At 39.9% G+C, this 23,886-nt stretch overlaps 1 protein-coding gene across 1 annotated transcript in view; it reads left to right on the top strand.

The window, feature by feature from the left end:
- PLEKHM3 (pleckstrin homology domain containing M3) overlaps window positions 1-23,886 on the top strand; it is a 78,158-nt gene extending 54,272 nt beyond the window's left edge. The window contains exons 6-7 of the mRNA XM_048953179.1: window positions 3,770-3,927; window positions 16,623-23,886. Coding sequence (XP_048809136.1) covers window positions 3,770-3,927; window positions 16,623-16,800 — 336 coding nt within the window. The 3' untranslated portion in view covers window positions 16,801-23,886. The remainder of the gene's footprint in view (window positions 1-3,769; window positions 3,928-16,622) is intronic.

The raw sequence follows: 23,886 nt of genomic DNA, 5'->3' as shown, positions 1-23,886 counted from the left end.
TTGATTATTTAGTTGGGTTAAGTATGGTCTTGTGGAGTAAACATCCTCCTATACCATTTCTTTTGATGTACTTTTCTGTTCATGGAATGGGGTGCAAATGTTACCAGAGAGCTGAAAGGATGGATCATATACACTACTTTCTAGTTCCAATAGACCTACTAGCTGCAGGCTGTGAACATGACACTGCAATGTCAGTGCTCCATGTATGAATAATAGCTGCAGTTTTTAGAGACCAAATTGAAAGACTTTCTCTTGCCCTACACCCTTTCATAACCAAAACATATAATTTTCTCATGGTTTGCAATAACAACCGTTGCAGTTAGGCTAATGGATGAGTTTTCCAGACCTACTGCATACTGCGGAAGAGACTTTCCCGCTGTTGAGCTTGCCAAATGGGCCTGCCAGTGACTTGTAATAGAGTCATTAGGTCTCAGCCTCCACCTCACAGCTGAATTGCAAGGACTACTTGCATTTTTACTACAGTGACTTAAGTTATTTTGGATATGCATGAGAGCTGAACAGCTGCATGTCACCCTCTTCCTTCAGGGCCACAGGCCTGATTTGAAATTTGTTGGATGCTCGGCATTTAAAGCATTGCCTACTGTCTTGAAGTTAGGGTTTTCTCCGTGCTTTGTATCTGATCTGCTTATGGAGTAAGCAGGTTAAAAATTTCAGCTTCTTCTGAAAACTGAAATGTTCATGTTAAAGTTTAGGACTGGCTCCAAGTGGAGTGAACAGACATGTGCTGAGTTAGACTGCAAGCGAACTGTAGAGTCTCTGTCTTTGAAAGCCTTTAGTAACAGATGTAGCAATAAAGAATGACACAGATGTTGCTGGATCCACCAAGATGGCCTCTTGAGGATTTTTTCCATGTGATTTTCTTTATATCTAGGTGGTGCATTACATTTTTTTTTTTAAACATAATTCTTTAATCACCTGTATTTCCTTGAGACTTAAGACCTGGTTCCAGCATCAATTTGGAGGATATCCTTGTACTCTATCATCATGGTTCTGGCATGTCTGAACTGACCAGCCCTGGGCATCTGGCTGTCATGAGGATGCTTAGTCACAGGAGAAGGTTTGACAGTGCTCCCTTTCCAAAAGCTATAAAAACAGTGGAAGTGGTACCATGAAACTTCTCCTGGGGATGAGAAATAGAAATATCCCCTTTTGCTTGCTGAGTTAAACAGAGATTAGGGTTTTATTAGGTAGAAACATGAATGACAAAGTTGTTTCCTGTACACAGCCTTGAAGTCTCTGATGAAGTAAAATGACACGAAATTTGCAGATGCTAAAAATAGTGGTAATATAGTGGTAATATCAGTTTGATGTTGCATTTTGTCATCCTCCTATAATACAGTAAAATTGCCTGTAATTCACATTGTAAAATCGACATGCAGAGTTCTTTGAAGACAGGATCTTCATTGTGTGTCTGCAGTGACCAGAATAACAAACCAACCCACTACATTGCTATGGCAGGCCATACAAATAAATAAATAAGGATGAATAGCACCATCTCCTTGGGGGCTATCAATCCATCTTGGTTAGAATGTGAGCTCTTCAGCACAGGAAATCTTTGTGCTTTGTGCAGACTTAAATTTGCCCCTGGTGCTTAAGATAGTAATAGATTATGTTAATTTGTACATTACATTATGTAAAATGTGAATTTAATCCAGAGATTTAACACTGAAGTCCTTGCTGACAGTGACATTATTACAGGTTTATAGAATTTACTTGCAGCTCTGTCTTCAGCCTAGCATTTTAACTGAGCTCTTACAGCCTGTCAGAGGTGATTGCTGTAGTGTGAAAGTGCTTTGGAAAATATGAATTGTGGTTTACTTATTATCATTGTATGCATATTTCATCTGTTACTACTAAATGGGTCATTGCAGCAGTGTCACCAGCTGGGTAGCTTCACTGTTTCTTTCCTCCTGTTTCCTGAATGCTATCAATTTTGTGTCTTTCCCCTATTCCCCACTTGTTTGATTTTCTGACCCTCTGTAGCTCTGCAGGCTACAAGCAGAAAAAAATATTTCTTCAAAATGAAAAACAAAACCCATCCTGAGGGAGCTAAAATAGTGTCTGCCCATCTGTTATAAGGTTAGAAATATCACTACCTTGAACTATGGCTCCATTTGCAGCATTGTTTATATTCTACTTGAAGGGGATATTCCTACGCCAGGATGCAATAGGAACGTCATTTTTCCTCTAGCATGAGCAGATGTCCTATCTGCAATACTAGCAATAACAATGTTACTTCCTGTTGTTGCTGTTAACAGGCTTGAGCTGAAAGCAAAGGACGCACAGCCAGTGCCATCAGCATCAATGCTGCCTGTGCACCTTTTTTGCACTCCTTAACAGTTGATGTCTTAGCTAGTGGGCAGGATACTGCCCCAGAGCACAGATTTATTTCCTTGCTGCTTGACGCAGGAGAGGAATGCTTCTGAAACCTCTGCTGTTCTTCTCTGCCTTGACCTTTGCTTTCTCAAGATCGTTTATACTAAACCCGTTTACAAGTTGTATGTTACATACTGAAGGAAAAGGCGCCTGAAGTGAATATGACACATATTTAAGTGTCAGTGTCCTGAAGTGAATATGACACATATTTAAGTGTCAGTGTCCTGAAGTGAATATGACACATATTTAAGTGTCAGTGTCCTTACTCTTAGTCTCCAGGGCACAGCGCTGTGTAAACCTTCAAACAGCAATTAGTGCATTCTTTTTCTTTTTTTTTTTTTACAGGAGGTCACTAGCAAATCTCATGACACATTTCTATCACTAACCTGGCAGGCTGCCATTCAGACCACAGGAAGTCCAGGAGTAAAGAGTATACACTTAGAGCCTTATTCCATCTTCATTATTTCAGACACCAGCAGAATTCTTTAAAGTCTCTGGAGACTCAATGTGAATGGAAAGTATTTTGCCTGAATAGTACCCCTTATAGAGACATTGTCACTGAATCACAAATTTAGATGAGTGTTGTGGCTAGTGGTTTAATCTATACTACATGCCAGTTTTTTGGGTTTTTTTTCACACAAATACAGGCAGTGCTAATCAGTTTTAATGGCCTACCAGGGTTGTCTGGCAGTGAGAGACTTCTTGATTTTGAAAGCAGGACACTGGAGGGGAAAAAAAATACTTCCTCCTATTCCAGAGTTTATCTGAGAACGTATTCACATTGACAGTGAGGGAAATAATGTATATTAATGACTTTCAGTGGGAAATACAACCTTACTAAAGTAGGTAAGGATTCTGTGCATGAAAAATGTGCAAAAAAAAAAAAAAAAGACTGTATATTGGAAGTAAAGGAACAGAGACAAAGCTGTGCTTTGTGCATAAAAATTAACAGGAATTGAAAATCATACTTTGTAAGTCAGTGTCCATAGCTGTTGGTTAGATGATAATGTGGAACCTTAAGTTCTTTTCCTATATATTTTTCTGTGCTGCAGCATGTGAATGCATTGTTGCACTTCAAATGGTTGCAAGTCTTGTGTGTCACTGCCATATAGGGACTTAAAGAGATGGTACCTTTTCCTCTCTTTCACCTTTGAATCATTGCCAGTTCAATGGCTGCTGCTGTCATTGCAGCATTGTGTTTTCGTGGAACTATAACAGTTATGAAAATATACTATACTATAACAGTTGTGAAAATATTTTATTGTTATTTTATCGAGCTGTACATAGCCGTGTTTCTGTATTAATGTTTTTTCAGTCTTTCAGGACGTTCTGGTCATTTTTATGGATTCATACAATGTCATCCTTATTTCAGGTTATTGAAGGAAAGCTGGCTCCTTTCTTGGGGAAGGTGATCAAGTTTGCCACCTCTCATGTGTATAGCTGCAGTCTCTGTAGTCAAAAGGGATTCATCTGTGAGATTTGTAACAATGGAGAAATCCTTTACCCCTTTGAAGATATTTCTACAAGCAGGTACTGCAATTAAATTAACATTTGATTCACCTAACATATCCTTGTGGATTCTCAGCCTTATGATGTCTTTTTTAAATAACTGGGGTCTGGATTTGACTAATTCACATTCCCATGCAGCTGCACAAGCTCCTGGCCCAGAGAGGCCACAGTCTTGGAAGTAGATGGGAAGAACTACTTCCCAAAGTAAGTTTCAGAGCAGCTGCTTGAGATGGGAAGATTCCCCAGAGGAATCGCATCGTGTGATTTATTTGAAGATTTCTGAGTTTGCAAAGTGTCTTAAAACACTAAATGGATTCTCTGGTGTGATCATAGGCATCTTTTCACTACCTGATGTCACTGGGCCCATGATGTGCTGGGATTGTGTGTTGTAAAGCAGTAGCCATTTATCTGGAACGTTTTCTCTGTGAAATGTTGTGGGTAATTCTTCATTTTCACTGTGCACACTCCTCTTTGTATGTATGCAAGTTTTTTTTGTTGTTGTTTTTTCATTCTGGTTTTCCCCTTCCTTTAATGACAGCTCTTCTCAGGTAGTTACATAATATATGTAAGTATGTGCCCAGCCCTAAATTAAATCCACGAACATTTATTTCATCTTAAATGGAGTACTGGATGCCAGATTAGGGGCAGGAGTTGCATGGAAGATCTTAAAGCAAAATGCAGGATATCAGTGTAGACTCAGCAGTGCAGCAGTATTACTATTCTTTTTCAAACGAATCTCATTTTAAGTAAAGGGGGACGTTTTTTTAACTCAGCAGAAGACTGTATCTGACAGCACCGCATTCCTCCACAGATAAATACTTTTTGGTTGTTTCAAAAATAGTCATTTTAATTTGTTCTCCAAAGAGTTCCACTGGAAAGAAGAGAGGAAAAGAAAAAAAAAGGAAGGGCCACCTTTGGAAACAATCAGGAGCAGCCTCTTAAAAGGGTTTCCTTAGGAATCTGATTCCTCTGTGCGTACAAAGATGTTAAATTACAAGTAGCCAAGGACTCCTTTTTGGGGGTTTTCAGCCTGACCTGACTTTCAATGACTGTTTGCACATTCTTTCTCCAGATTCTCATTCTTCGAAATGCATTGACAAAGCTGGGAGCATAAACTATACAAGGTGTGCAGCTGAGCTCTATAAACAGTTTTCTGTAAAGAATGTGTGTGAGGGTGCTTGGTGAGATAGGCTGAGTTAAAAAGAGACTAGGATATAAAAAGCATCAGAGGCTTATTAAGAGTGTATAAAAGGCAATTGAAGATTGATGAGAAAATGTAAGAGCATTTGAAAAGACAAGTTTACCTGAAGTATCTGTGTGATCTGCCTGGGTATTTTTGGTCACAAAAACAATGTTGGATGTATATTGTTTCCATACCCTTCAGCTGAGATAAGTCTTACTTTGCAATTACAACCTTAAAACCTTCAAAATAGTATTTGCCAGTAGTCCAGTGAAAGCCAAAAGAAGCTGCTGTAGCTCCTGTTTTTATGTGAATTAGAAACCAGAAAGGACATTTATTCATGTTTCACAAATGTGGTTGATGTCATGCCAAAGACAACATCTTCTTTAGTGATTTTAATTGAAACACAGTCGGCATGAATGGTTCTGATATTTCTCTTTCTTGTTTTGTCAGAGGTCATTTTACTTGCTTCTTTTGTACTCCTTATTGCTAAACCTTTTGTCCTTAGCATTTTCTGTTTCCCTTTGTTAGCTTTTTCATTGTATTACTACTCATGTGGGCACATGCACATCTGTGAAGCTAACCAGATTATGACAATCCCATATTTTCACTCTTTTCTGCCTTTAGGCTAGAGACAAGTCGTAATGACAAAGGAGCTTGTGCATGTTACTGTGCAACTTCATCGTTGCAAAGCACTGAAGGAAAGGCCCAGAAAGAATTTTCACATCTGTAGCCATCTTACACAGATCAGAGAGGTTTTGTAGTCAGTGCTCAGGTATAACATGGGAAAGCTGGTTAGACATAGGAAAAGGTCTCGGTTTCCTGGAATTGCTGTCTGCAGCATAGTACTCACATTTTACACTCAGGACTGCCTGGACTTGGAATTACCCTGGTTGTAGCTGCTGAGTTAAAGAAGAAAGAGCAGCAGAGCTCTGAAGACTCTCTTTCCACGCTTTCACGATTTAGTCACTCACTTCTGAACATTCTGCTAATTCTACCAGCAAACTGGGCTCTTGGTTTGGAAATATTTGAAAGTGGGTACAGCTTTTCTAAACTTCACCTCTGTGTTGCACGTTTGAATAGAGAGGTCAGTTTGTGTGTTTGTCTGTGTTGAGCTGACGTTTGGTTTCCTGGCTACTTCCCTTAATTTCTTTACTCTTTGGAGAAAAGAGTGGCAGCTGTCAGAGAGGCTAGTACCATTCCGAGGTGGTTTTCAGATGACTGTTACCTTTCCATATTTGTGGTGTCTTAGGTCACCTTCGAGAGTTCATTTCTTTCCAAAGCCTTTTCGCAGTTTCAGTCTTCAGTAGGAATTTATTTAGTCTTCAGTAGGAATTTATGAAGGATGGGTCTTCTTTAGATATGTGTATCTCAGAGAAAAGGGGGGGCCCCTCTTGAAGGCTGGAGTTTCTCGTTGGTCAGGTTATTTGCTTTAAAAGTAATTTTTGTCAGTCCCTGAGCAAACAGAGTGAATACCTGGGTTATGTGCTCCTCAGGGTTTGAATACACATATATTACATACCCTTCTCTCACTAATCAGCATGACACATTCCTTTGTTGGCAGAGGTTCCAAAATAAACACAATCAGTTCACTTAATTAGCGTGTCTGTGGGCTGTGCTTGTCAGACTCTTTACATCCTGCTCAACAATACAGAGCAACAGTTTGCTGCCTTGAATGTAAGGGTGGGCTCACAAAGTCATAAGCTTTCTAATGATATTTCCTTTCTGTGGCTTTTCTTGGGAGGTGGCCATTCTGCACAGAGCTTAATGAAAGCCTTGATTCAGTAGTTAAACTATTTATTTTTTTTGTAAATTGGCCCGTCCTTTTGGATGCCTCTTCTAATCTGATTCCTCTGTCTTCACTTTCCTCCTTTGTCTTTCTTTCAAGTATTTATATGAATTCATCTAGATTCTTCCTAAATTTCAAAAATTATGCTTCTTTCTGAAGACCTTTACATCGTAAAGTCTATATTTAAAGCCTACTGAGTTAATTATGCATTTCAGGGAGCAAATAGCCAGCTAATGTAAACTCTCAACATCTCTGGATGTTGATTGCTGGAGTTCTGGCAACTTTAACAATCTGAGCATCAACCTCCTGTTTCATGTCTTCAACTAAATTTGCCTCAGGCGAAAATTTTCCAAATAAACTTATTTATTCCTATTGTATTCCAAATTTTATTTTTACAGATGTTGTGAAATGAGCTTAAATATTTCGGGTTATAAACATGTTTATTAGAGCAGTTGAGTACTACCCCTCAAGTTTTCCTAGTATTGGTCATTCTTCATTAATGTAGTGTGTCTTAAAATAAAAAGTAATGGTAGAATGGGGAAAAAAAACTGCTTAGTGCTATAGTTGTTTATGATATGTAGCCCCATTTGTTTTACCTAGAACATTCTTTAACAAGTGTTATATCTTAAAGAATAATGAGAAAAATACCATTGGAATAAGAATGGAATTATTCATTATTATAATTTTCTGTCTAATTAAATAATTGGGTAATTATGGTTAAGATTATTATGTGCTACTCAGTTAATAAAGTTATGCTCTTGCCTGGGTGCTGCCGTCCTAGTGACTACCCTCATAGGTAATGCATTGTATTTCACTGGCAAATCTACTCACTTGGTTAAGGCCTGGCAAGTCAATTCCTTGCCTTTTATGTTCTGCCTCTGGATGCACGTGAACGAAGGAGAGTGGTTCTTTTGTGTTTGTATTCATTTATCAAGGCTAAACTGTTTTTGCTTTGTGAAATTAATATGTTCTGAAGATCAGTTAAGACATGTAGCCCTTTAAAGATACAAACCAGAAGACCCAAGTTTAAAATAGATGTGCCACAGAACAGGCTTAACTATATGAACCAGGATGCCTCTATAATCTTTGGCCACCATCCTGTTAAGACCTATGAATGTACTTAACTTACATGTAGCAAAAAGTCCTACTAAGGGCTCTGGGGCTGTGCCTACATTTATACACATGCCACAGTTTTTGCAAGGCTGCAGCTGACTGTGTTGCAGATGCTGTATTGCTGGACAAAATCAGCTCTGAGCATTTGTGAGAAAGGTAGATAGTAGGTGAAGAGATTGACATATACAGCACAGGGCATTTCCAGAAGATACCTGGGCAGAAGTGCAGGGTATCATTTGAAGTACATCATTTTCCCTATTGCTTTGGTGTGTTTTGTGCTAGACAGCCCTTCTCTAGACCCAGTTCCCTTGAGGTGTGCTAGTGTTTTAGTACTTGTTTTGTGAAAGAGCTAAGTTCACTGGATGTTGATAGCGTAAAAAGCTTATTCAAAGTATCCTGAAGGGATCTGCTCAGCATAAAGAAATGTAGGCATCAAAGCAGGTGCTAAATTATCTGCATGATGTAATTTCTGTTGAATCTGACAAAATGGGCTAAAATCTGCTGGACCAAATCTGATTTTTGTCTGAGCAGATCATTGCAGTAACTTTATCTAAAATGCATTACAAGAAAGAATATACAGGCTTTTTCATAGAGCATTGTACTTTGGATCTAGATTAGCTTTACAGATCAGTTTTTCCTGCCTTGTGTCAGATTAGTGTGAATTAGAAGGTTCTGCATAAAAGCAGGCACTTAATTTCAAGCAAGAAGGCCTCTGCAGTGCTACCTGCTGCACTTTCCCCCATCTAGGCATGGCAGCCATCTCACTTCCTGTTTCTGCTTTATGACTGCCGTCCTGTGCCTTCTTCCTTGTTCTAGATTTCCCACTTGCTGTTCAGGACCTTCTAATTTCCTCTTCCTTCCTCATGCAGAATTCCCTTTTGAGGTAGACCTTCGCCATCTTGCGAGCAAGGTTCTTTGTATATCAGACACCAACTTTTCAAATACCCCTGAAAGTCAACATTACAGCTTTTAAGTGCTTGGAAATTCTAAGATTACTTTAAGAATTTAAGTTCCTTTTTTTCCATCTAAGGTCCAGATAGATGTGTCTTCAGCATTACTGCAGAGCCATGAAATCTTAAGTGCATTTGCCTTTTTCTTAATAAAAGCAAAAATCCTATCTTAATCACAAGATTTCAAGACATGAGACTTGTAATGAAGAGTCATGTAATCAAACTGTGATGGTTAAGGGATGTTGTTACCTGGCTCTGCTTTTAGGTTTTCAACCAGCACTTGGTGAATACAGAGCATTAATAGTAAGACAGGTAGAGGAGTTTCGGGTCATGCTGTGGCAGCTCTCAGAGGCAAAAGGTATACAGGTCTGAGCTATGTAAATACTTGAATCTCTATGACATTTCTGCATTTTTGGTGGCTTGCAGGCAGTGCCTATGTAGGAATTTTCTCCCTTCCAAAGTGAATAATCTCCACTGACTAAAGTGTAATCACAGTATGTTAAAAATGCATTCATACTGTCCTTACTGTCTCTTTGCAGACTTCTTGAGGATTGCTGTGTATAGGCCACATTACTTGGTTTGATACCTTTGGACTTGGACAACTTGAGAGTGCAGGGCTGAGGTGGACAGTCAGTCCTTAATTCTCCATCTGGACAGAAGTATGGAAATACATGTAGATAAGTGCAGCATAAATCCCTGCAGCCATAGCTGAGGGGGAGCTAGGGATGCACGTTCCTCCTTAGTCTGGAGCACAGAGTTCTGTAGAGAGGAGTACTGTAGGATGTCTTTGCTCCTGCTTGACCCCACTGGTGTGCTTCAGTGTTATAACTCAGCCTTTGTACACAACTGTCAGAGGAGAATAGTAGGTGGTTAAATCAAACTATTCTGGCTCAGCCCTCACCTGTAGCCAATTGTTCTGTGAGCACTTAAAATTAAGGCCTGATGGGCATTTTCTCTTCTCTCTTTGATTGTTCTGGGTCTGGTAAGAGAGGAATTGACACCGAGCCTTCCTGTGCTGCCAGTGAGACACTAGTGGTTTTCTGTCCCCTCTTATGAGCTGCCTGCTTTTCCCCTCATTTATGAGGCTTTCATATCTCTCTCCATCTCCACTGAATGTAGTTGACCTTGGCAGAGGTTGCTGGCCTGAAGGAACAAGGACACAGACGTAGGTATGGATGAAAAGCACCTAGGGCACCATGGGCAGCCTAATCGGGGGAGAGGAAGAAGCTCATTCATTCACACTCCCATCTGCTTGGGATGCTTCAACGTGGGGATCACTCTGACCATGCTAGTTATAAGGGAGCACTGAAGCTGGTCTTGCAGTTTTCATGCAGAGACACTGGGTAGCATTACTGGATCAGCAGCAGTGTTGAGTATGGACACCATGTCAGGCTGTGGCTGGGGAGGTCTGTGCAGCTGTTGCAGGGATCCAGACTGTGGGTGTTCTCCTTGGTAAGCCCCATCAGTGCAGGCTGGCAATCACTATAAGCCCCTTGCTAACTGCTAGCTGTAACCTGCATCAGCTCCCACAGAATATAACTGGGCTGATGGTTGGTGGCTGCAGTTATTTATGATCTTTCTGTGTGCTTCTGAGCCAGCCCAGAACCCAGCTGTTCCTGATAAACAAGGAGCATCTTTAAGCTATGTTAGCATACTGAGAGTAACCCCCTGAGAAGGAGGTATATAGAAATGAAAAATATGATTATGCTTTGGATTGCCATTTCTATTTGTGCTAGCTCTTTCAGCACTGAATTAATTGTTCAGAGTGAATTTGAATTTCAGATGTAATTATTTCATATTTCAGGGATTGGGTAGGCTATAAGTGTGTCATAAAAGGCATTATCCTAACAAGATCCTTATAGGGACAAATCAATGCCATATCACTGCCAACTTTCTTCCATTCATTTACTACATCAGCGTCCTGCGTAGGCAGGCTCGTTGCCATGGTTCCTAGGCAACTGTAATAATATTGTTGCACATGTATGTCAGGCATTGATTGCCTTTGAGGCTTTTTTTGTGTTGCAAGTGAACACAGTCTAGTCCATTTTCTTTTTCCTTGTGTTCTGCTAAAAGTCTCTTAAGAGTTCTGAAGGGCATGCCTGCAATACTCTTAGCTGAGCAATTCAGAAATACCTTGCAGACATGCACATGTGGATAATGTGGGGTGGTATTCATGCTAGAATCCCTAGGCAAATCTTCTTTAAGCTGCTGTGGTTTGCTCTGCTAATTGTCTTTTTAGTAATGGAGTTAAAGGTGCCTTAATATTTATGGTTCTTAGTGAAAGTATAACATAATCTAAGGAAAGTATAATGAACAACTCTTTTTTTTTTTTCTTGTTTGTACCCTGCAAGAAGGAATTAAAACAGTAATCTGAAGAGATCTAGGCAATGAAGGGATCCATCCTGCATCAAATCCTTACTGAAATTACTTAAAAGTTAATACTCAAAGTGAGTAAATTACTCATGTGAGTAAATGCGTATAAGGCTTGGCACAGAGGAAGTGGGTCTGCTGTGGAAAAAAAATAAGTGTATAAAACTAGAAGGGAAAGAATGGCAGGTGAGTATGGTGCTGCAGGGAGACAAGGGAGAGCTCTTTGCCCTTCTCTTGTAAATGCTTCTGGTTTACCTTAAGCAAGTCAGTTCACCTCATCATTGTTTCATATTTGTGAAACAGGAATGGCGGTCTATCTGTCATCCACTGTTTGTTCATTCCAGGACTGAACAGCATAGCCATGATTCCCAGCTTGGTATTTGGAAGCCAGAACTGGTGCAGCCCATGTGCTGTGGTACTAAAGCGATCCTAATGAACTTGGCTGGTCCCAGCAGCTTCATCCCAACAGTCACAATGGTTATCCTCCCAACCTGTGAGACTCCTAGAAGACAAAACTGTCTTTCATATTATACTGTGGGTCATGAATTGATCATCTCCAGTTTATTTTGCTGTTTAAGTTGGAAGCTCTTTGAGGCAGTCCTCTTTTGAGTTGCACCCCTTCCTTTGGGAGTGCCCCCTCTGATCGTACCTGTGAGGACCTGAATAATGGCACAATGTGAGGATAAATAGAAGTATGATCAATTGGTAGAGCAGAATCTAGAATTATTTGACGCATAAGCCTGTGCAATGTGAGGGATTTACCAGAATTTACAGTTTACCAAAAATTGACATCCTTATGTTTCAAATGTCCAGGCTCAGATAATAATGTGGGCATTTCTTCAGCACATAAGGAGTGTTTTTGTGCTTTTAATGTAGGAAGGCTTTTCTTTTGTAACTAGTGATAATAAGAAGAGCATTATAATGCCTGTCTAGCTGGTCTGGCTATGGAGAGCTGAGGCCCTTCTCTTAGCACACTTTTCAGTGTGTTCTTTGCACTTATATTACTTCACTTTTCAAACAAGTAAAATATCATTAAAACATGAAACACCCTTTGTCATCTTGATAGAATTGGTCAAGTAAAAGAGAAAAGAGAGAAAACATCAAAATAGAGAGGAAACAATTTCAGATGCTGTCTGAAGAGGCTGAAAGTCAGTATGTGAGTAACAGTCAGTGTTCACCAATTCTTCAGATAATGTTTGAGAAATAGCAAGATACTATTAATGTGCAGTATTGTTTATTACATAAGGAAACAAGAAAAGCCTGAATGGCTGTGGACTCATCGTATATTAACTGTGGCATATAGCAATTTCACAAAAGATGCAGAGATTTTGAGATACAGTAGTACCTGAACCATAAGCTACCTATGAAAACAATGAGGTTTAAGGAAAAAATGAGTATACATAGTAACTATTACATGAGCCTTTTGTAAATCACAAAATCTATATTTTTTTTTCCAGGAAAATAAGAGCATTTGGGCATACTGAGGGTTGAAAACAGCAGCGAAGAAAAACTGTGAAACTCACATGTGAAGAGTTAGTTGTAGAGTGGTTTTAGGGAGTCAGAGGACAGTTTTGGTAGTGGTCTCAGTAAGTAACAACTGGCTGGCAGTTACAGGCAGGAAGATTGACATTTTTCTTCATCCTTCATCAGGGAAGTATTAGCCACATAAAGGCATCTATGTGTTTACTTTTGTGCAGATATTCAGTTTGCCAGCCTGAAAAAAAAAGCTGCTTTTTGTAATTTTTATTCTGTTCTCTACCTTCTTAAAAAGTAGCAAAGGCAATTCTTGTCTTTTTTTTTGTTTTGTTTGTGAACTCCACCCATGCTGGTTTTTTTTTCTGTCAAAAACTCTACAAAAGAATATGAGGAAAGGCTTAGAAATAGCTCTGTGAGATCGGTTTTCAAAAGGCAGTATCAATTTAGAAGTGCATGTGGAACACCCTTTTTTCCTAACACAGGTGCTGCTGTTCCCTTCACAAAGTAAAGCTGCTGCTAATCCAGCTCCTGGATTCTTTTCTTTGCTTTCCCCATCATTGTACCCATAACTTCCTGGTGGAGTTTCAGCAGAAAGGCAATTGATGGAGCAATTAAGTTGTTGCACTTGGTATTTGAGTTTTCGCATGTGTAAAAGCACAGTGTCATCAAAAAGGAGCTTACTTGGAGCTGTGCACAAAGGGAAAAATGTCAGTCTAATAGCAGAGACAGAGTTTACCAGTGACTTTAAGTGCAAGCTCTGCAACTCCAAAGATAGTGATGCAGAACAGAATATGGGATCAACACCTAAGTGCAGCTCAGCACTAATGTGCACTTTAGTGCCTGATAAGCCTTATGGAGTGCAGGTTCCTGCACTTGGAGAGATACTCTGCCAGCGTGTAACCATCTGAACCTGCAAGTCCTGCGTGTTACATCAAATCATTTGAGTGAGAGAGAGACTCTTGCTGCTTTTCTAGGATTTACTGCCTCTGTTTCATAACATCTGGAGAAAGAAGCTTGTGCAGCTAGATACGCAAATATATTATTTGAAGAGCAGTGTCTATCTGTCCAAGTTCTTCATGGCGAGGAAAAGACTTCAGAATACGTGATGAAGCAGGAACAACAGACTGTTCTTAGCACTAATGGCCCTTCCATTTTTGATGCTACAATGGTGATGAAACTAGACTTCAGGATTAAAGAAGAAGAAATCTGCTTGTAATATTCTAAAATAGAATATAATTTGGAAGGGTTTTTTTGTTATCACTGAAAATTTTCTCCCAGGGTGAGTGGGAATGGTCGACCATTTGAAATTACCAGGATCATTTGAAACTGACTGGATTTGCTACAGTGAAAAGCAAAGGCACAGATGGCTTGGGCAAAGAGTAATCTGCCATCCATGCAAGTGCAGGTTCAATATTAGCCTCATGTGACTGAGTTTCTTCAGCAGTGAGAAGATAGAAGTATACAGTGAGAACTCACTCAGACGTTCTCTCTCCTTGTCCCTCTGCAGAGCAAGAGGTAGTTTGCACTTCTCCTCAGAGCTCTGTTCTTCAGGCTTTTCCAGGGCTCTTCCACAGTGAAGCAGTGGTGTGGGTTGTGAGTTGCAGGGCAGGCTGTTTGCACTGCCTCTGCTGAATGCCTCACAGTGTGGGGTCCCACCCAGTCAGAGCTTTGGCTGTTGTTCCATCCCTAGTAAAAGTGCAGTCTTTTTTTCTCTTTTGGTTTTGAGCAGGAATGAAAGAAGTTTGTTACTTTTTTCCACTGCTTACTTCTGAAACGCGAATTAATATTAATTTAAATGCCGTAAATCATTGTTTTCTCTGTTGATGACCTTTCACTGGGAGGAGCAGGTGTGCTGACTCCTTTAATCCTTCTGGCAACCATTCTAGCAGCAAGTTTTGATAACTTTTGTCACCTCATCAAGTGCTGTGGAGAAATACTGAATGAGCATAGGGAGTGGCAGTGCAAAAGCACAAAATTACACTGCTCATCAATCATTTTTCTCTAGCAACTTCCAGAGTGCAGCAAATTGCTGACTAACAAGGGAAAATTAGCTTGATAAAATCACCATTAGTGTCAGGTCAGAATGATGTAAAGTTTTAAAGACACGTCTGTCCTCAATGTCTTTCCTTCATCCATTACAGTGTCTGTTGGTAGAGATCCCAGTTCAGCAAAGCACATAAGTGCATGCTTAATTTTACTCAAATCAGTAATTGCAAGGAGATCACTGTGATGCTAGTCACAAGCATGTGTTTATGTGCTTCACTGAGTCAGAGCCATAACATACTTTATCATTTGTGTGCTCAGAAAGAGAAATATCTCTGTGAGCCACTTTCTTGCTTCAAAAACAGTTTCAGACTCACGAGCTGGACACATTAATGAGAGTATGTCAAGTTCTAGCACAACAGAGCACAGTAGTTAGCATTGTACTTCAGTTCTTTAATCTTGCTAGTTGAATTCTGTCAATTTGTGCTATCTAGAAGTCTGCCTCTTCAGACCTCTGTATAGCCATCTCAAAGCTCATCTGTTACTATTAGTCTATCTTTGGACCCATAAGTAAGTCCTAAAGCCAGCTCAAGAACCACTTCTTAAAAGTTATAGGTGAAATGCAGATGTGGCTATCATAGTTAACAAAACAGATTGTGTTAACTTATGGAGTTCTCCATAACTCTTTCCAGACTGCATGCCAAGTACTGCTATTTGTTTTAAAAGTGGCTTTTATTTGCCTTATGGCTTCTCAGCATTTGAGGCTTGCTGCTTCATATTTTCTTTTTTTTCTTCATAATGTTGCTAACTTTAACTTTATTTCAAACAATAAGAAAATTTCCTCAACAAGCAAAAAAAACCAACCCAAAAATATGAAAAAAATAACAGTAAGAGTATAAAAATGGATGCCAAGATTCTCGTATAGACTGTGGTAGCTGTGGATAAGGAGAATGAGGCATTGCGAGATAGAAATCATCAGCCTAAGAAGCATGCCTCGTTTACATTCAAGAACTGCTCTAGTTCTGTTCTGTTGCTTCCTTTGTTTGATTACACAACAGTAATCTAAGACTTTGTAATTCTGATGCTGTCATCCATTTATTTATTTATTTATTTTCATTTGGTTGTGGAACTGCAGCAATGCAGTGACTTACTGTCATTATACAGTTATTTGCATCAAAAAGCTGAGAAAATGTCCATCTGCTTAGCTCTAGCTCGCTCCATGGTTGCCAGACATTTCAGTGCTCCACAGCCATGTAGAATTCGAGGCTTGATCTACTATGACATTACATCCATTACCATCTAGTCTGGTTCTTCTGTGGGACACAGCAGAAAATACTTCCTGCCATTCCCCGTTTTATTTTTACTGTTTGGAATGATTTCTTTTCCTGCTGTTGAAGTGGACTATTTTTCTCCTTCAAGAACAGCTGACCCCTGGAACTTCATTGACAAAACATCTTGACTGTTCCAAATTCTGAAGTGTATCTTACTGGAAATGAATAATGTTATTCTTCATTACAGACCAGAGTAGCAAACTTTTCATTCATAAATCAAAAATTATATATATCCTGTGATAGCCTGAATGCTAACTAATAAGAAGAGATAAATATTAATCCTTGTAAGGTGAAGGAGAAACACTGAAACAGATTCTCAGCAAGTACATATGGATGCAAGTGCTCCTGAGTATCTTTACACCATCAGAGATGTGAGCAAGATACTGCGCACTTTTGAAATGTAGCGTGCTCTTTTGAGCTACCAGAATTTGAAGGAATGCCTACTGTCCACAGTCGATGTGAAGTCCGTTGCATGCTCTGGTCTTATTTTGTCGTTCAATTTTGACGCTAATTTGTGTTTGCAGGTGTGAAAGCTGTGGTGCTGTCTTCCACTCTGAATGCAAAGTGAAGGCTGTACCGTGTCCCAGGTGTGTGCGTAAAGAATTGCAGAAGAAGCAGAAGTCCTTCTGGAGGCGACTGAATATGGATGAAAATTTTGAAGAGTCTTGCAACATGTTTGAGTTGTCATATCAGAACACATGAGTTCCTCAAGGCAGTGGCGAGCCTGAAGAGAGCCTCTTCCCCAGCTGCCAGCTCAAGCCATCTCTCAGCTTAGCTAGGCAGAAATCTTTTTTGCAAAACAATATTTGATCTTCTTCAGCTATGAATAGCAGCTGCCAAAGTAACCGTAAAGCCTTGTCGGCTTTGGATTATCAGTGGCTAAACTGCATTTTGCATTGAAGTTCAGCCGCTAGCTCTCATGCAAAACATGGTTTACTTGAAATGCTTTATGTCTAGCTAATTAAGCACTTATCTTTTTCTTTTCCACCTCTGGAGAAGACCTTTCCTTAAGGCAGAAAGTATTTGCTGCCATTAATGCATTATTTTTGATGTTGTTCATTTAGAATTGACCAATCATCTACTTATTTATGTGTATTATTTATTATTAGCCTTCGCAGAGGTTCTGGTAAAGTGTGTCACAGAATAGGGCAGGAATGATTTTAAGCCCACCTGTTCCTTTTGATACGGACACATGGTTCCATTTCCCTGTGTTTCCAGAGAGCTATTTTTAAAAGATCAGTGCATTTACATGTCACTCCTTGCAGAGGAAACAAAAGTACCTCTCATCAAACCTTATTCAGGATGTTTGCTAGCATAAGATGCAGAATAATTTCTTTAGCTGTGTTTACATATTTATAACTACCCCAGTGGAATATTACATAAGCAGATAAGCAGGGTACTTGCTGCTGTTTTTTGTTTATGCTAACTATGTATCTGTCAAGCTGTGTTACTGAAGTCCATTCTGCTTTACACTGCTTATTCTTGATCTGTGTGGGGTCACATCCTCATCTGCAGTAACATGACATTCCAACCTCTTGCTAGTCTTGTGTTTGGAGAACTTTTAACTGTCCACGTTGGTTTTGTTTTTATGAGGTGAAATTTACTTTGCATGTTCATCTGACCTGAACCTACTAGATCAATAGTTGGGAAAGTATTCTTGTCCAAGTTACCTAGAATATACCTCCAAATTTGTGAAACATTAGTTTGCTATGTTCATGTCCAACGCGTGTCCTGAGTTCTCTGGGAGCTTTAGGGGGGTTTATACTTCTCTAGTGATTTCTCTAGTAGAGAGCAAACTTCCTCAAGGTATGGGTTTGCCTCATACACATGGAACACGGGGAAGTACTAAAAATGATAAATATATTATGACAGAGAAGTACATGATGGATTTTATTGCAGTGGTGCGTATCATCACTGATAGTGTTCAGTTCATGTGATTTCACCTTTAATGAGGACTTAGAGATCTTCCTCATTCCAGCTCGTATTCTTAACTTTTTCTCCAGACCCTGCAGTAATATGTGTATTACATACATATTAATGCATTCATATATATATACACACACATATATATATGCAGAAAGCAAATATGGTTTCAGAAGAAAAAAGCTAGTCACATGCATGTGCATTTTTCTTCTCACACATAGGTTTGTTAAAATGCAGGATACTGATCTTTGCTTCCTATATGATATGCAGGCTGTTGTATTCAAGGTAGAAAGCAGTATTGATCATTGAAGCAGCTCACTAATTGCTAAGTATTTTAAATAGAAGAGCAGGGTACATCATCTTACATTAGAGGCTAGAAAGCTACAAACTGCCTTGTATTGGAGTGTAAGTGGTTGCTTTTTCCAGCCTCCCTTGAAGAAAGTAGCTGAATCTGAGCTTTCTCAAATTTCAGCATAACTGCTATATATATATATAGAAGCATGTTTATATCTGTATACACTAGACAACCAGTGCCTTTCTTTTCCAGAAGTCTTTCTCCCATTGGGACTCTTTGGAAGGAAGTGAGGGTTTTTCCATGTTCTTGGCAGAGTAGTATAGGGATTCCTATATTTAATAAACTTGGTGAATGATGCACCTTTGTCACTAAAATTAATACTTCCTTTACACAGGGACATCTGTGTTTCACGCAGCTCACTGTTCTTCATGTGAAATGAGTTATTTTCAGCTGTCATCCTTAAGGATATAATGTTCCTTCCAAGTTCATTCCCACGTGAAGAACTCCCTGCATGTTCATATATGCAAACACTGAGCAAGTCTTGTGGAATTAGTCATGTAAACAGGAACTACAGTGGTACTGGCTGAATAAACAGTACACTCCCACGTTTTTCAATGTGTGTCACTACAGCCCGTCCTGTGGCAAAGCCAGTAACTCAGACTGTCGGAATCTGGCAAGTACTATTTTGATTTAACTCTAGACATAATGATGGGTCATTAAAGAAAAAAAAAGAAAGTTATGTTTTCCATGTCATAATGCTTTAGAACTTAAGATACTTTATGGCACCAGTTCATGTTCCGATTTAGAAAAGTGTTCTTGTGTGCACTGTGGAATAGCCTACAGCATCAAGGAATTGAAGATTAGGCATTGCAAAGTATTGATTACTTTTATAGATGCCGTGATGTCTAAAGTGTCAGTGATGAGAGTGGCTGGATATTCTAGTAAAATTCTGGAATAACAATGGACAGCTTTGGAGTTGCTCTCAGTTTGTACAGCTATTGCAGAACAGTTTTACTTTGTTATCTGAGACTTAGAGGGGAAAAAAGCTTTTGTTGTCAGAAAATTCACTGGAATTAGTGGTGAGTCTGGAACCTCTGCATTGCCAAGGACAAGGAGCAGAGCAAAAGCATGTTTTTTGATATGCTGGCAGCACCCAAAGCTTTTCGTGAATGGATAATGTACAATATACATTGGAAATTACTATTTTTAATCCAGTGTAATTGTAAATGAAATGGATGCATTTTTCTACCTTGAAAAAGTAATAGAGCTTCTTCCTGTAGCTATAAGAGCAGTCTGTAAAGCGGATGCTTTTCTCTCAGGGATGCCTAGCTCCTATCCAAAAGAAGTTATTCCGTATGGATGAGTAGTATGTAGTCTTCTGTTTCTGCCTTTCAAGAGCATAAAGGCCCAGTCCTGCCTTCAGGAATTGTTGGTGAAGTAGGAATGAGCCTTTTTCAATTTTTAGGGCTGTAGGGTGAAAGAATAAATAGAAATTACCGTTCATGTTGCTAACTCTTGAAAGACCTCAAAAGGATGGTTTTCCTGCTTCCTGGAAGCACTGTCCATGCTTCTGTAGGTGGTTTGGATTTTGTATAACACTGTATCTTGCATGACTTCTCTGCTAATGTAATGTAGTGGTGCACACTGGTCACCAATGTACTGTTTTCCTGTTCTGTAGCCTTGTTTACGCTCTGCAGACTTCTAGGTGGGCACCAGCTGGAAAAGTACCTAGGGCCTTTCCAAATTATGCATTTCTGTCCCCCACACACGTGGACAGAGGTGGAATTTGTGTATGTGCTTCTAGTCCCATCCTGCCCAAGCAAGAAATAAATTTGAACAGTAGCATTTCACTGTGATTCAAAAATAAAATGTGCTGTTAGTCTCCTTCACAAAGAAGGTGCTCCCTTTACTTAAGGAGGAGGATAAATTGATTTGTAGGTCCAGTTACTGCTCTAACTTTGTTGTACAGAGCTTATAAATCACTGTAGAGATAGAATGCTTCACTGCAAGGGACTGTAGCCTGACTTTACAACTATTTAGAAAATTATCATCTCGATTTAGTTAGTCTGAGACTATTTAATGCAGAATACTGTAGATAAACTTACACAATTCTCCCTATTTTTCTCCTTAACCCAAACTTCTAGCTTTTTAATGTAGATAAACACATATCTAGAGAGTGCAAACTGCAGCTTTTTTGATTTTATCAATCTGCAGAATTTTGGATCCCCCAGAAATCTTTGTCTCTTTTAGCTGATGAAAAATGATGGTTTTATGGTGTGACACTGTCTTGGCCTAGGAACTGGCAGTTGTGAGGGTTTCTGATAAGAGCAGATGCTTTTTGGTGAGGATCTTGCATTCTGCACAGTATGCCCTGTCAGAAGTGAGTCGTCAGAGTACCTCTAGAGCTGCTCATATGAAGTGTCCTCTTAGTAAATAATACTAGGATACTGTGTGCATTATAATGGATTTATGATCATGTCCTGAAGGACTATAAAAAAAAACACAAAACAACAGAGGTTGTCTGCTGATGGGGAAACTGCACAGTTGTACTTTGCTTTTTCCCTATAGCAACAGAAGCCACTGAGTTTGCTGGGCTTTCCAAGGTCATGATCTGTACTGCAGCTGACTGTTGATCTCGCTAAAAGAAAATTAATTGAATAATCATCATAATCTTATCTCTTGTTTCTGCTGCTCAGCTGCAAGCCAGTCCCCTCTTCCTTTCCTTCTTTCTGTCTCTGTCCCTGCCTTGGCTCACAGTGCTGAGCCTCTGACTAGGCTTCAGCTTCATAGCTGATGACTTTGCTTTTGAGCTAGTCAAGTTCGATCGCTTTCTCCTTCATAATTTGCCTTCCAATTTTCCCTTCCCAGTAGGAGTGCCTTACAGTACTGTATATTAGTTTCTATCTTCCTGTTTTGGATTTCCTGATTGAATCTGCTTGTTTGATTAACTTGTAGGCTTAAACTGGAACTCTCCTGTGGCTGCACATGCTCTTTTGCTGGGGCAGCTGAATAAATCAATTTGCTTGTTCTGTCCTCATGAAGTATGCTCTGCAGGCTGTATATACCAGCTCTGAAGATACCAAGCTGCATGGAAATGCCTCACTTTTGCTTAACCTGGTGCCTTAAATTTCCAACAATGAAGAATTTTGTCAGGAATGCTCTGCCGTGATGGAGCATGTTTGGTGTTAGAGCTCTAAACCCTTGCTCATGGCAATTTCCATCTTGCTAGGAGCGGTTAGCATAAAATTTGTTTACTATCTGTGCTTTGAGAGGGAAATGTGAGAAAAGATAGCATTGGGGGGCGGGGGAGAGGACACTGTTTTTATTACCTTCATTTTGGAGATTAGCTGGGCTTTTTTTCATTCACAAATGAGGTTGTGCTAATGTGAGAACATCAGTGCTGTGGATATATAATAATGGCATTAAGGCAGGATCGGGTAACATGCAGCTTTGCTCCTCCCGGAACCGCTGGCTGGCCTGTGCCATGTGATGAGAGGGTTCCACATGGTAAAGCTGGGTTTGTGGCAGTGAGGGCATTTACTCAAACTTTAGTTTTAATTCAGTCGTCTTTCGTGAAAGCTAAGCCTCTGGGTTTTTTTGTCAGCATTACCTTAGGGAGAGAGTTAACCTGCTTAAATATGAGCATTATTTGTTAAAGTCTACAGCTAACCTCATCCTGTGTGTGTTCATCTTGGGCACATGTCTGTACTAACTGGGATCTTTTAAGGCCACTTTTGACCCCAAGTAGCAGGATCCCCATTTGGCAGTGGCACTGTTTTCCCTGCACTTTAATAGTGTAGTGAGCAGACAGCCTGGATGATAGTGTGCATAGTCCTTCTTTACTTGAAAACCCTGGTGTGCACACTGGCTTGGGTCATATCTTAATATGCAGGTTTCGTCCTGGACACTAAGGTGGCCGTTAAGTCAGCTCAGAATGCCACTTGTGGGCAGCATTGGAGAACTTTGGGCCTGGAAGGCTATTAACTGTCCAGGACCAACGTCTGTTAGGTCTCATCCACATACACAGCTGTAATTGGCTCAGTAACTTATTTTTGTCTAATATGTGTGTTGAACCAATGTAAATCATTGAATGCATAGCACTGTACTGGTGGAGAAAGGATTTATTTCAGTTTTGCTTATGCACTTGATCTTGCTTCAACTAAAGTGTTTTCAGACTGATTTTGAGTGGCACTGATACCTCTGATGCTAGGTAGGCTTATACCAGGCCCTTCTGTACTTGAGCCAAGCAAAAGTAAGAATTAATGAGCAAAATGCACATTTGAAGAGGTAAAGGCAGTTTCCAGATAAGCACCAGTCAAGTTGAAGCAGTTTGAGGCCAAGGGAAGCCAGGCATGATAGGCAGAGCTCAGGGTTTGGTACTGGCTCCTTTGGCCTGGCCTTACTTCCCACCAGCGCTCCAGCTCACCTGCAGCACCGTAAGTTTTTTGAAAACAATTATATGTGTGTGCTACTTCATCTGTTAATTTATTGGCAACATTGTTGTGTGTGTTTCATTGGTCTTTTGTTTATTTTGTGGGTTTTTTTGTTGTTGTTTGGATGTTGTTGTTGTTTTACTTTTGACAAGGATTTTGTTTAAATTATCTGCAACTACTAGGCAATGGTCTTAATTTATTATTGATGTGTAATAATGTAATTTAAATTCGGTGAGTTGAATTGCTTGTTGATACTTGAGCAGGGTTTATTTGGATTCACTTGTGACAGCATCAGAGCATCAGTCCCTTCTGTATAAAGGCATCTCTCAATAAACACTACAAAAATTACTCCTCTCCTTTTTAATCTGCCTTCTGCTGGGTACTGCACCGTGTGCAGGACAAGAGTGCTAGTTTCCTTATAAATACTTAGTTCTTGGTAAAAGTCTTCAAAATCTAAGTAAATTATGATATTTTTATTGGGTGTAAGGCAGAAGATCTCTGGAAATGTTATCAACGACTGCATCAGGTTTGGTGTGTTTGAATTTACATTTCAGTCTCTTAAGTGTGTTTGAAAGCCCCAAATGCCCAGATTTTTAAAGGTGCTGAGCTCCAGCATCTTCCAGGAAAACTTATTGGGAGTTGTTGTTGGGTACTTTTGGGTAAGTATCTCATTGGAGCCACGGGGAGGCTGCTCTCCGCTACATGGCTGCCATGTGGACCTCTTCCTGCAAAATCCAGGTTAAAAAGCCTTAGACCGTAAGTAAGAGAGGTGCTTCCAAGCTTGCTGTTGGGCCCACTGAAAGGCTGGGAGAACAGGATGTTGCCTATGGTGTAAGCACTTTCCTGCTTAGACAGTTCTCCATCTGATGGATGGAGGAGCAGGTGTAATTGCAATTCTTGGTGGCTGCTTCTCCCAGTGCGCCAAGTTAGAAGCTTCAGCAACTTTCCAGGGATGTGGATTTGGTGTTGAGTTGTGGTAGAACTTGCAGACCTAAGTACCCTGTGTGAGGGCCCCCAGAGAAATTTGCACCCAGTCCTGTGCTCTCCTGTCTTTCAAAGAGAAGGACACATCCCCTCCCTCACTGCCCTCCTGCCACTCCTCAGAAGGACCAGAAGTCCACCAGGAATGTCAATCCT

Source organism: Lagopus muta, chromosome 8 (assembly GCF_023343835.1).
Source record: "Lagopus muta isolate bLagMut1 chromosome 8, bLagMut1 primary, whole genome shotgun sequence".
NCBI classification, from domain to species: Eukaryota; Metazoa; Chordata; class Aves; order Galliformes; family Phasianidae; genus Lagopus; species Lagopus muta.
The sequence above is the reverse complement of the archived record's forward strand: the minus strand, read 5'-3'. Positions and strand labels throughout refer to the sequence as shown.